This window comes from Lepus europaeus, chromosome 1 (assembly GCF_033115175.1).
Source record: "Lepus europaeus isolate LE1 chromosome 1, mLepTim1.pri, whole genome shotgun sequence".
Taxonomy (NCBI): Eukaryota; Metazoa; Chordata; class Mammalia; order Lagomorpha; family Leporidae; genus Lepus; species Lepus europaeus.
In genome coordinates this window covers 177,725,772-177,739,795 of record NC_084827.1, presented here as the reverse complement: position 1 = coordinate 177,739,795, position 14,024 = coordinate 177,725,772, and the positions used below count along the sequence as shown (strand labels likewise).

The 14,024-nt window shown below is 55.2% G+C and overlaps 1 protein-coding gene across 2 annotated transcripts in view; it reads right to left on the bottom strand.

Annotated features, from left to right (window-relative positions):
• DGKD (diacylglycerol kinase delta) overlaps positions 1 to 9,170 on the bottom strand; it is a 114,205-nt gene extending 105,035 nt beyond the window's left edge. For both annotated transcript variants that reach the window (XM_062193587.1, XM_062193596.1), the window contains exon 1: positions 9,015 to 9,170. In XM_062193587.1, coding sequence (XP_062049571.1) covers positions 9,015 to 9,170 — 156 coding nt within the window. The remainder of the gene's footprint in view (positions 1 to 9,014) is intronic.
• Between the last annotated feature and the right edge of the window lie 4,854 nt (positions 9,171 to 14,024).

Here is a 14,024-nt window from a genome sequence, read left to right as displayed (position 1 = left end):
CCGCCTGCCACACTCTCCTCCACAGACCTTCACCGGCCCAGACCCCAGCCCTCAGCCACGTCCTCTCACGGCGGACCATGCCTGGCAGGACGGCTCTCAGTTCTCAGCCCACCACCGCCAGAAGCAGAAGTCCCTTCCCCACCACCTTTCAGATCTCGGCCAAGTGGCCATTTCCCCAAGAAGCCCTTCCCAGACGGCCGAGAGCACGTCAAATCCACCTGCGGGGCCCTCCTGGCACACTCTGGCCCTCTCCTGATCAGCACTCGTCACCACCACAACTTCACACTGACGGTGGCTGCTTTGTCTTCTATTCACTCAAGTCTGTTTTTTTCGGTTGGTCAATAAATTGACTGTCTTCATCAGAAGAATCCTCACAGAAAGCTGTTTGGTCAACCTCTCAGCGGCCTGCTCCTGAGCTGCGCTTACTTTCTTTTGAGCTACCCAACCTTTCTCCTGGGCAAGGGACACCTTGGGACAGTTCCACCTCTTCCTAACTTCTCTCTTGGGCTTCTTCTCACACACTGAAGTCTCCGGTACAGCAGTGTGGTGAGCTTTCTTACACATCTCCTCCATCACGCCTGGAGTCTCAATGTTCTTTATGTCCTGAGAGAATCACTTCTTGTTTGGGGCCCGTAGCAGGGAAAGCTGCCACCTGCAATGCAGGCATCCCATAGGAGCACTGCTTTGAGACCCAGCTGCTCCACTTCCAACCAGCTCTCTGCTATGGCCTGGGAAAGCAGAAGATGGCCCAAGTCTTTGGGCCCCTGCACCCACATGGGACACCCAGAGAAATCTCCTGGCTCCTGGCTTCAGACAGGCCCGAGTCCAGTCATTGTGGCCATTTGGGGAGTGAACCAGCAGATGGAAGACCTCTTTCTCTCTCTCTGCCTCTGCCTCTCTGTAGCTCTGCCTTTCAAATAAATGAATAAATCTTAAAAAAAATTTTTTTTATTTATTTAAAAGGCAGAGTTGGAGGGTTGGGGGAGATGGAGAAAGAGAGAGAGATCTTCTATCTGCCGGTTCATCCCCCAAATGGCCACAATGGCCAAGGCCAGGCCAGGCCAAAGCCAGGAGCTTAATCCAGGTCTCCCACATGCAAGGGCCCAAGCACTTGGAACGTCTTCCGCTGCCCTCCCAGGCACATTAGCAGGGAGCTGGACCGGGAGTGAAGCAACCAGGATTCGAACTGGTGTCCACAGGGATGCTGGCATTGCAGGCAGTTTAACCTGCTGTGGTGCCAGTCCCAAGAGAGAATTCTTACAAGTACCTTCATCTTCTTCCATTAGGTAATGCACATAATGTGCACCGTTCTACCCCAAGATGTGTCCGATGAACTTCTGCATTAAACTCCTTGCTTTCGGAACCACAACCAGGGAGCTGCCTGGAGAAGCCTCCATCCACAACTCCCTTCAGGGCTAGTCCTGGAAAGGCCTGCATCCAAACAGCAGGTGAAGGCACCAGGTTGGCCATCAAAGCTCTCCACAATCGTATTCATCTCCAGTCACCTCCTCTTGGCCTGCACAAATCTTGTCCGTGCCAAACCTACTGAGAAGCCTCGAGCCAGCAGCAGGCCAGTACAATATGTTGCAGCATAACTGGTCAAGCCAAGTTTCACTCCGCATTTTGGTAGCTCATGTGCACAAGCTGTGCAGGCTACCGTATTCCCCTCCGCACAGGCATAAGCAATAATCTGACAAATGAGATCTCCGTGAGTTACACCAACTATCATCCTATATTTGGGAGGAAGGTACTTATTTTATCCAGGATCACCAAGCATTTCTGAGCATGGTAATCAGTTTTACCCTCTTGTCATCTTTTAAACTTCACCTGATTTCTCTCACAGTGGGCCTTGTTCTTGAGAACTTTCACAAACCCTAGGCTGTGAACAGAGGCCGGCATCTGCAGCACAACACAGACCCACAGGCTCTTCTGACATTGTTTTTCAATAAGGTACCCCCCAGTGCTAGCACAGCACTTAAATAGATTAACATGCCAAGCATTTGCTGCATCAGTCAAATACGAAAGATAATACTTCTCTCTGTGTGACTCTTTCAAATAAATAAATCTTTATAAAAAAAGGAATTACACAATAAAATATATAAATTTTTCTTTAAAAAATATTATTTATATGAAAGAATTACACAGAGAGAGAAGGAGAGGCAGAGAGAGAGAGAAGGAGAGGCAGAGAGAGAGAAGGAGAGACAGAGAGAGACAGAGACAGAGAGAGAGAGAGAGGTCTTCCATCTGCTGGTTCACTCCCCAAATGGCTGCAACAGCCAGAGCTGTGCCTATCCGAAGCCAGGAGCCAGGAGCTTCTTCCAGGTCTCCCAGGCGGGCGCAGGGGCCCAAGCATTTGGGTCATCTTCTATTGCTTTCCCAGACCTCAGCAGAGAGCTGGATGGGAAGTGGAGCAGCCAAGACTCGAACTGGCACCCATATGGGATGCTGGCACTGCAGGCTGCGGTCCTACCCACTACGCCATAGCACCAGCCCCAAATAAATCAATCTTTTAACAAAAGATGTTCAATAGCAATTTTCGGCCAGATTTATTTTTATTTGCTCTTCTGACTACAATTTGCCCAAACTAGCTTGAACTGGAAGAAGATGGGTCAGAGAGATGACTATTTAGGAACCAAAATAATCAGGAAGACAGAAATAACCCAAAGCAACCTCTTTGTGCCTCCTTACTATACAGCAGGTACCGTGCTGAGTATTCCACATCGAAGGTCCACTTAATTCCAGGGGCTGTCTTCACCATTTCTACTTTGCAGGTAGGGAAACTGAGGCTTCGGAGCAGTTACTAGTCACTGTCACCGCAACAGCCCAAGAACTAAATACAGATGAGAAACCAAATCCCGAGGAGGGTAGAAACTTGCCCTGGATCCCATGCCTCATATGCAGGAGAGCAGGTCTGAACCGACTGTATCCGGGACCAAAAGTCCACGAGAGACTGGCATTAAAAACCTTGACACCACTGCACGTCTACTAGGATGGCTGTGATGGCAAAGACAGAGTAATAGCAAGTGTCGGTGAGGATGTGAGGAAACCAGGGCCTCCACACACACTGCCGGTGGGAACATAAGCAGACGCGGCAGCTTTGGGAAACAGAACAGCAGCTCCTCAAAATGTTAAACCCAGGCAGTGAGCCTGCCGTGCGGGGTGAAGATGTCAGCATCCTGCACCGGAATACCTGGGTTCAATTCCCAGCGCCGGCTCCTGACTCCGGCTTCCTGCCAGTGCAGTGTGGGAGGCAGCAGTGATGGCTCAGGTAACCGGGTTCCTGCCACCCACAGGGGAAACCTAGACTGAGTTCCCAGGTACCAGCAGCAGCCCCAACCATCGCGATCCCTTGGGGAATGAAACAGCACATGGGAGCTCACTCACATATGGTCTCTGCCTCTCAAATAAATCTGTAAGACTCCAAAAATAAAGTCAAACGTAGGGGTGGGTGTTGTGCTGCGGCAGGTTAAGCCTCCACCTGCACCACCAGCAACCCACATGGGTGCTGGGTTGAGTCTTGGCTGCTCCACTTCCGATCCAGCTCTCTGCTAATGAACCTGGGAAAGCAGAATACGGCCCAACGCATTGGGTTCCTGCCACCCACATGGCAGACATGGATGGAGTCTGGGTTCCAGGCTTCAGCCTGGCCCAGCCCCAGCTGTTGCCACTGCAGCCATTTGGAGAGTACACCAGCAGACGGAAGATTTCTTTCTACCTCTCTCTCTTGCTTGCTCTCTCACTCTCTAACTCTGCTTTTTGTTTTTTAAGATTTATTTTTTTGAAAGACACAGTTACAGAGAGATATAGAGCTAGAGTGAGAGGCCCAAGGACTTGGGCCATCTTCTAATACTTTCCCAGGCCATAGCAGAGAGATGGATCGGAAGTGGAGCAGCCGGGACTAGAACTGGCACCCATACAGGATACAGGTGCCACAGGTGGAAGATTAACCCACTGCACCAAAGCACCAGCCCCTATGTTTATTTTTTTAAAGATGTTTTTATTTGAAAGGCAGAGTTGGGGATGGCACTGTGACACAGTGGGTTAAAGCCTTGATCTGCAGCACCGGCATCACCTATGGGTGCTGTATGAGTCTCAGCTGCCCCACTTCTGATCCAGCTCTCTGCTATGGCCTGGGAAAGCAGTAGAAGATGGCCCAAGTCCTTGGGCCCCTGCACCCCATGTGGGAGACCTAGAAGAAGCTCTTGGCTCCTGGCTCCTGGCTTTGGATCAGCTCAGCTGTGGCTGTTGCAGCCATTTGGAGAGTGAACCAGAAGATGGAAGAACTCTGTGTATCTCCCTCTGTCTATAACTCTACCTCTCAAATAAATAATAAAATCTTTATTAAAAATAAAAAAAAATACCAAGTACATGGCAGGGCCAGAGCTATGGTGCAGCAGGTTAAAGCCCCAGCATCCCATATAGGGGCCAGTTCAAATCCCAGCTGCTCTACTTCTGATCCAGCTCCCTGATAATGCACTTTCGGCCCCTGCATTCATGTGGGAGACCCAGAAGAAGCTCCTGGCTCCTGCCTTTGGATAGGCTCAGTTCTGTCCATTGCGGCCATTTGGGGAGTGAACCAGCAGATGGAAGACCTCTCTCTATAATTCTTTCAAATAAATAAAACAAATCTTTCCTTTAAAAATGGTAGATAGGATTTATTAAAAAAAAAAATGTACATGGTGAGGGGTGTTGTGGTGCAGCAGGTGAAGCCTCCATTTGAATGCCTGCATTCCATATCAAAGTGCTGGGGTTCAAGTGTCAAGTCGGGTTCCAACCTAGCTTCCTGCTAATACACTGGGACGCTGCAGATCATGGGCCCAGTACTTGGGTTCCTGCCACCGACGTGAGAGACTCAGGTGGCAGTCCAGGCTCCTGGCTTCAGGCTACGCCAATCCCAGCTGCTGCTGCGATCTGAGGAGTAAACCAGCAGATGGAAGAACATTCTCTCTGTCACTTTTTTAAGAGTGCACATAAATGTTCACAGTAGCATTTCCCAGAATAGCAACGAAGTGGAAATAACCTAAATGCCCACCAACCGATGAACGGGTAAGTAAGATGCAGTGTCTCTACACAATGTAATATTCTGCAGCCATAAAAGAAATGGAGTTCCGGCCGGCGCCACGGCTCACTTGGCTAATCTTCCGCCTGCGGCGCTGGCACCCCAGGTTCTAGTCCCAGTTGGGGCGCCGGATTCTGTCCCGGTTGCTCCTCCTCCAGTCCAGCTCTCTGCTGCGGCCCGGGAAGGCACTGGAGGATGGCCCAACTGCTTGGGCCCTGCACCTGCATGGGAAACCAGGAGGAAGCACCTGGCTCCTGGCTTCGGATCCGCACAGTGCGCCGGCCGTAGCGGCCATCTGGGGGTGAACCAACAGAAAAGGAAGACCTTTTTCTCTCTGTCTCTCTCTAACTCTGCCTGTCAAAAAAAGAAAAAAAAAAAAAAAATGGAGTTGATATATGCTACAACATGGATGAACCTTGAAAATCCTATGCTGTCAAAGAAGCCAGACACAAAAAATCATCTATTGCATGATTCCATTTATATAGAATGACCAGAATCAGCAAATACAGACCCAAAAAGTAGATTAGTGGTTGCCTAGGGTTAAGGGAGTTGGGAGGAAATGGGGTGATGAAAATGTTCCAAAACTGACTGTGGTGAGGGTTGCACAATGTGAATATAGTAAAAACCACCGAACTGTCCACTTTAAATGACTGACTTTCACGGTGTATGGGTTATATCTTAGAAAGCCTGGGTTTTCTTAAAGCCTTTTACAACATGAAACTTTTACCTAATGTCTCCAATTTCACAATGGGAAAAAAAATGTTATATTGAAATTTGAAATCACAGACACAAGCACTTTCACATTCATAGCCAAAAAGAATCAGAAAAAACATTTAGAAGCTTTTAAATAAATTAAACTCCATCTTAATTGATAGCATCACAGAATCACAATGTTCTTTACTCCAATTATGAAATGTCCTATAATGTGTCAGTGTGTCAGCCCTATTTTCTTTTTCTACCTACAATGTGGCCCCCAGAGCGGTTCTTGTGCACTGCGGTCAGGCAATCCAAAGGAAGTAACGTGTTTGTGGGAACAATTTCAGCACTAAAGGTTTGGTCATATGAAGATCTCAAACATGCATGAAATGCTAAGCTAATACACGGCCATCCCAAATCCACACACATCAAATCTTCTGTAGGCTAGAGACTTAGGGGGAAGTTTCTAAAGAACCGCATAACCTCAAGATTTCAGTGAGACTTCCCTCTACAAGGTCTCCCTTCTCAACGTGCGGTCCCAGTTCCAACAGCATCAGCACCTCCTGGGCGCTTTGCAGAGATGCACATTCCAAGACCCCACCCCAAACCTCCTCGAGCCGAGCTGGATCAACCAAACCAGCACTCCAGGAGAGTTCGGGGCCTTCTGCACACCAGAGCTGAGGACTGCTTCACATACCCCCCCCAGCCCCACCTCCAAATCAGCCTCCCCAGACCATCTTACAGGCTTGCATACATACAGCTCTGACGCCCGGCCAGCTTGTCCTGAGATCCATCCCTCGCTCTCCTGCTCCACACCAACCTGCAGAAGCGACTCGCAGGCCAGCATTCCCAGGCAGGAGGGGCCGGATACCTCTCCAGTGGCTGAGCTTCCTGAGGCCCGAGGCCCTCCGTGCTCGTCATCCCTGGGGTGATACCCAGCTCCTCCCTTTGTCCCTGCAGCTTAGAGGTGGCAGTGGCTTCCTGTGTGTTGCTTCATCTCTGGGTTGCTTCACTGCCTGCATTTTGCATTCACAGTTCGCCCAGCACCAGTGGGACGACTTCCCCCGACACCTTGCATTAAATTTCCTCTGGGTGCAGGCATTTAGCCAAGCAGTTAAGAGGCCCACACCCCCTGTTGCAGGGTACCAGGACCAGATACCCAGCTCGGGCTCCTCACTCCAGCACCCTGAACGGCAGCAGTCCCCTCACCCACACGGGAAACCTGGACTGAGTTCATCACCCCCGGCGTTGCTCCACACGCTGTCTTTACTCCACAGAATCTCTCTCTCTCCCATGAATAATTTATTTTTTAAATCTCCTCTGCTGTAAACAAAGTGCACCCTGTTTCTCTTTGGGGACCCAGAAGAGCAGCCCATTTGCAATACTCCTACTGCACCAAGTACACCAGAGGCATTTCCTGAACGGCTTACCTGCCACAAAGGGGAGCCGCTGCACACACAGCTCACATCTCCCAATTCTGACAGCCTCTAAGGAGCCAAAATAAAAACCGGCCTTAAGCTATCTACACCACAGATGTGACTCCAGTCCTCTGGGTGCGTTGTGCACATTCTCCCCATCACTCGTCCTCAACCAGGACAGCTGGGGGTGGGGCGGCAGCCACTGTTTTAGGTGAGGAAACAAAGAAAGAAAGAACAAATTCCGGGCTGGTCCCGGAGTCGCCGAGAAATCCAACCTCCCACAGGACTCTGACCTTAAGCACACCTCGAGCCTCACGCTCGCCCCACACGGGCAGCACCTTGCCCTCGAGCAGGCAGGCAGAGTAACAGCATGGCCAGGAGGGCGACGGGAAGACCCTCGAAGCACATCTGATCCATTATTCCTGTGCTTTCGGTAATCCGCTGGGGTTCCCTCCTGCCCAAGGCCAGAGTCACTCCTTCCAACAAACCTACCCCTTACATCCAGCCCTGGCCTTTTCCTACTCCCCCTCAACCTGTTCCACCTGCTGCCTCCACTGCCGTCCACCCCCAGGTACGCCCCACACGCCCCACCGTTAGCTACAGGGTTCAGACAACGTGGACAGCCGGTCCTCTCCCATCTAGCCCGCCCGTCCAGCCCTCAAAATCCCACCTTGCCGGGGCCCTCGTCTCCCTGCCTGCCACAGGCACCACCTGTGACACCTGGGCCGTGCAGGTGACCTCCACTGGAGTTCCCAGTCCCGTTAGGACAGGGGTGACGCACACCACCCGCTGCGGTGCCCGACAAGTTAAACCAGGCAAAGCACCGTAATGCCAACTCCGGGAAAGTGCCCAGCACGCAGCGCCGCGGCTACAGCCAGCCTTATCTTCATCACCGCGGTGAACTGTCACACCTGGAACAAAGTTGGCGCTGGCGCCCCGGTGCTAGATAACGGGCGCGGCTCGCCAATCAGCCGGCGACACGTGAGGCCCCGCGGGTCCCCGGCCACACGGGTCAGAGGTAGACACGAGAGACGGCAAGAAATGGCTCCCACGGCTCAAGGGGCAGCCGGGCCGACCTGGCCCGGAGGAAAAGCGCACTGCAGCAGGGCGAGAGAGGCTGTGCCAGCCGGAACCGCCTGGGCTCAGCCACCTGCTCAAAAAAAAAAAAAAAAAAAAACAACCCTGTTCCAACAGGGAGGGCTCACCTGCGGCAAAACCCCTGAGCAGTTCCCCACGGGAGCCGAACAAAGGGTGCAACTTCGCTCCTGCAGCTGACCCCGGGCGCTCCGCGGAGAGTTCGTGCCCGGGGCGCGCACCCCGGCTTTCTCCGGGAGGGAGGCAGGGAGTCGGGCCCCCCGAGCGGGGCCGGGCGGCGAAAGCAGGCAGCTCCGCACCCGGGTCCGAGCGGAATTCCGAGGGCACCCCGCGAGCGGCAGCCTGCCCAGCAGAACCGGGGCGCTCGCGGAGCGCGCGGGCCCTCGGGGCGCAGCCCGGTGCCCCACTTCGGGCACGCTGGGCGGGGCGAGCCGCAGCCCCCCGCCTCCAGGCCTCAGTTTCCTCCCGGTCCCGCAGCGCAGCGCGCGGCTGCCTCGCCGCCCCCACCGAGCGGCGCCCACCTGCGCGCCCCCCGCCGCCCACCCACCCGCCAGCTCCGGGGCTGCGCGCTCGGCCCGGGGCGCCGGCCCGTTACCCCGGCGGGGGGCGCTCGGCCCGGGCAGCGGCGCCCGCGGGACACCCGGCCGGGCCTGGGCGGCCTCTCGGGCAGGGCCACGGGCCTCGGCCGGCCGGGGCTGCCGCGGCGTGAGGGGGCGCGCGCCCCGGCCGCCGCGCCCGGGGCTCACCTTCTGGCGGATCTGGCCCGACGTGGACACCTTGCGGATGAGCTTCTGCGGGGAGCCGGGCTCCGCCTCGGGCTCGCTGTCCGACGACTCCTCGGGCGGCGGCGGCGGAGACGGCTGAGGCGGACCCGGCGGAGGGGCGCCCGCCGCCGCCGCCATGCTGCCGGGCCAGCGCGCGCACCGCGGGCGGGGGCGGGGCGGTCCCGGAGGGCGTGTCCGGGGCGGGGCCCTGGGTGGGCGGGGTCGGCGTGCCGGCTCCGCCCCGCCGCGCCCCCTGTCGGCCGGGCGCGCAGCCGCAGACGGCGCTCCTCCCCGCCCCCACTCCAGGTGTCCGGATCCCCGGCGGCCTCGCTGCGTCTCAAGTTCAGTTTATTCTGTTTCTAGGGCGCAGTTCGTAGAGGGGGTGGGTCTTGTTCCCGCGTTCGCTTTCTGTGTCAAGTCCCCAGTGTGCCCCCTCCATCGGCTTTTCAGGGACCCCCCCCCCGGAGATGTTATATCTGTCGCATCTCAGGGAAAGGTCTGGCCGCAGGGTTTAGGGGGAGGGTGGACAAGAGCCTGGAGCAGGACAGAAGGGCTAGGGCACAGCGCTGCACGGCCCCGGGCGGGAGCCTTCCGGGAGAGAGGTGTCTTCCTAAGGCGAGACGGGCAGCTGGACAGGTGTTGCCCCATTGAGGGTGCGCTTTTAGGCAGGGAGCCCTGGACTGTGCAAGGCCCTGAGCTTAGAGGGCGGAAAAGAAACGGAATTGGGATGGGAGCCTGGGGGTGGGCAGGTCCCTCCGGGAAGCAGGTCAGGGGACTGGGGCCCAGGGCAGCAGGAAGCCCTTGAAGGATTTACCCCTGGGCGGGTCTGGGTCACAAAGCTGGAGCCTATGATCCAGGCTCTGAACTAATCAGGTGGCTGCCTGGATTATGGGCTGTCCTGGGGGGGCGGGGAGTGTCCTCTTAGCTACTGGGATGGGCCTGCGCTGATGTAGAGCGGAGGTGAGTGCAGTTAGAGGTGACATCAGTTGAATTGTGGGTGACCTTTGGGACGTCCAGGTGTGGAGGGGTCGGGAGCCACCCAGGAGGAAACGCAGTCCACCTGTGAGTCCTATGAGTGGCCAGTCAGGAGGGGCATGTGCAATGTCCCCTTTCAGGGGGCTAGAGGCACATGGGAGTGGCCCTGGCCCCTGTTGTCCTAGGCAGTGCTTTGTGGAGGCGGGACAAGCCTCACGCACCCCAGGGGCACTGGTAGCATGTGGAGTGAGGACAGGGCCGGGGGAACGCCTGACTTGTGGCCAGGGCGTGGCAGGGCCTGATGCGGGAACACCGCGGGATAGGCTGAAGGGCCCCGAGTAGACCAGGCTGTGCAGCCCTGTGCTGGAACCAGTGGCCACGTGTGTTACTTAAATGTAGAAGTTAATTAAAAGTTCAGTTCCTCACCCTAGCCACGTGTGGCCCGGCTGCCGCCATCCCGGACACTCGCATAGCCACGGAGAGCTCTGCAGTGCCTTAGGGTGGTGACAGCTCCCCAGGACGGAGTGCCAGGGGGGAGGCAGACGCCCCAGCAGCACCGCCGGTCCTCATCCCAGCCCCACGGAGCAAGCCCCAGGGGCTCCTGGGCATGAAGCCTGTGACGCTGAGGGATGGACTCCTCTCCCAAGGCAGCCAGAGAAGCAGGAGCCGAACCCTGACCACGTTAAGTCTGACGTCCAGCGGCAGACCAGCTATCCAGGGAAGCTGAAGGGGCTTGTGGGGAGAATGAGGAGAGAAGGCCACGGTCCTAATTCACATGTGGAAATCCTAACCCCAGCACCCCAGGATGTGACTGTCAGAGTATTTGGAGATGGGGTCTTTAAAAAGCTGATGGTGTTAGCCAGCGCTGTGGCGTAGCGGGTAAAGCCACCACCTGCAGTGCCAGCATTCCATACGGGCGCCAGTTTGAGTCCCAGCTACTCTATTTCCAATCCAGCTCCCTACTATGGCCTGGGAAAGCAGTAGAAGATGGCCCAAGTCCTTGGGCCCTTGCACCTGCATGGGAGACCCGGAAGAGGCTCCTGGCTTCAGATCGGCTCAGCTCCAGCCATTTGAGGAGTCAACCAGTGGATGGAAGACCTCTCTCTCTCTCTCTCCCTCTCTCTCTCTGACTCTGTAGCTCTGCCCTTCAAATAAATAAAATCTTTAAAAAAAAAAAAAAAGAGCTGATGATGTCAGAGGCCGGCGTTGTGGTACAGCAGGTTACGCCGTTGCCCACGTCGTTGGCATCCTGTATCAGAGCACTGGATTGAGACTCCTGGTGCTCCGCTTCCCCTCCAGCTCCCTGCTAATGTGCCTGGGAAAGTAGCAGAAGATGGCTCAAGTGCTTGGGGCCCTGCACCCATGTGGGAGACCTGAATGGTGTTCCAGGCTCCTGACTCTAGCCTGGTCCAGGCTTGGCCATTGAGCCTTTTGGGGAGCGAACAAGCTGACGGAAGTTCTGTCTCTCCTTCTCCCTGTGTCACTTTACCTTTCAAATAAAATAAATAAATAAAAATAAACCCACTAAGTGGTTGCAAGATGATGGGATTTGGAAATGGCAAGGTGGGCATGAAGGTGGGGGAGGGGAGGTAACGTGTGTGGCGTTTATCCTGTGGGCACCAGAGTTGCCAGAGGGCTTCTGGGAAGGACATTAAACAGAATGGTGTCTCTCTCTCTCTCTCTCTCTCTCTCTCTCTCTCATAACTCAAATACATTTTTTTTAAATGGGGGTGGGAATGGTATCCATCCAGGCAATATGATTTGGACAAAGGAGGTGGAAGCGACGGACGGGAGACACCGTAGAGGAGGGAAGGAAAGGGACCACAGCTCCCATCAAGAGTAGAGCGCGGGCAGGGGGCGGGGGGAGAGGGGCAGCTGCCTGCCAGGTAAGGGCTTCCTGGGGGATTGCAGCATCCCTGATCAAGCGCTGCCCTAGAAATGAAGAAGAGGCATCCGGTGCGAGGTGCCTGGGTGAGCTGTTGCCTCTACCTGCGGAGCCCACGGGGTGATCTGGGCTCCAGAGTGCGTCAATGTAGAGGCAAAAAGCCAGGGGGTGCTAGTGACAGTTGGGAGGTAGAAGCTGGGACTGGACAAGGGTATTTGCTGTTATGAAAAGGGGTGGAGACAGGTACAGCCAAAAAGAGCCCAAGAGGACACGAGGGGACTAACTGTGCCCTAACTAACTGGAAGAGAAAAAGGATATGAGGTTACAGACTAAACAGACGTGGGCTCTCGTTTAGAAGTTAAGTCTCAGTTATGGGCTCCTTCCGCACGCCCCGGGCACCCTACCAACATAAGATGTTGATAATGGGAGGACTGGGGGTGGGGATCTCCCTGTGCCATCTTTGCCAAGTTTTCTGTACTAAAGCCATTCCAAATAAGAGATGCACTTAAAAGGAGAGCATCCAGCTTGGTAAGAATTATACCATGTTCTTAAGGCAGGGAAAGATAACTCGCATAAATTTTCTCTGACGCGTGAAGAAGCCTTTTCGTTGCCCGGTGAACCACAGCTCTGTTCCCTTGGAGATCTCAGCCGGGCTGAGCCCCGACTCCCCCAGAGCGCTCCCCGGGAAGAGCACATCCCCCCGGGCGCCTCTCTGCGGAGTGACTCACGCAGTGAATCATCGGGCAGGACGCGCTGCTCCCTGAGCCCGGCCCGCCTCCAGGGCACGTCAAGGTGGCAGCACTGACACCCTTCATGTCTACCCTAATCCTTCTCCCTGACACGCCAGCGATGGAGCCACCTCCCGCTAGACTGTGGCAACCGTACACTTGCAAACGTGGAAAAAGCCGATGCTGCCCTGAACTGGGGCTGTGACTGACATTTCGGCACTGCGTGTGACATAGCTTCCCTGGGCGCTGTGACAACCAAAAAACACGCCACACATTTCCCTTCATGCCCAACTCCCAGCCCCGCCTAGACCACCCCTAGGGATCCCTGCAGAAAATTGCTGGGGTCTGTGAAATTAAACTGGGAGGGGAAACAATGAAACACGCTGAAAAGTAGGATAACAGACACTCCGGAAAGACGTTAACGACACACAGGATGAAATTGTAAAGAACTAAATACACATGCGGGTATCAGTGAAGCTGGAGGGATCTAAATCAGCGGGGGGAGCGGGGGGGGGGGGGTAGGGGCGGGGGGGCGTGCAGCACTGGCAGTACCCAGTGGAGGGTCTGTGCTGTGCTGCATTTGCCAGCTGTTACCAGTGGGGGAAGGGTACCTGGGATCTCCCTGTCTTATTTCTCAACACCTGTATATGAAAGTGCAATTATCACAATAAAAATTTCAATTGGGCCGGCGCCGTGGCTTAACAGGCTAATCCTCTGCCTTGCGGCGCCGGCACACCGGGTTCTAGTCCCGGTCGGGGCACCGATCCTGTCCCGGTTGCCCCTCTTCCAGGCCAGCTCTCTGCTGTGGCCAGGGAAGGCAGTGGAGGATGGCCCAAGTGCTTGGGCCCTGCACCCCATGGGAGACCAGGAGAAGCACCTGGCTCCTGGCTTCGGAATAGCGCGGTGCGCCGGCCGCAGCGCGCCTACCGCGGCGGCCATTGGAGGGTGAACCAACGGCAAAAAGGAACACCTTTCTCTCTGTCTCTCTCTCTCACTATCCACTCTGCCTGTCAAAAAAAAATTTTTTTCAATTGAGAAACTTATGGGCAGCCCTTTTTTGTTACAATTATTTGAAAGGCAGGGTAAGAGAGAGAGAGGGAAAGACAGACACCTTCCATCTTCTGGTTCACTTCCCATATGGCCGCAACGGCCACGGCTGGGCCAAGCTTCTTCAGGGTCTCCTGTGTGTGTACAGCAGCCCAAGGACTTGGGTCATCTTCCCCCTGCTTTTCTCAGGCGCATGAGCAGGGAGCTGGATCAGAAGTGGAGCAGCCAGGACACAAACAGGTGCCCATGTGGGATGCCAGCGTCACCTGCTGCACCACCCCCAATCACTAACGCTCGTTCCCCACTGTGAGCCTACAAACCTTCCTGCTGCCATCCCACACCATGCACTGAACAAAG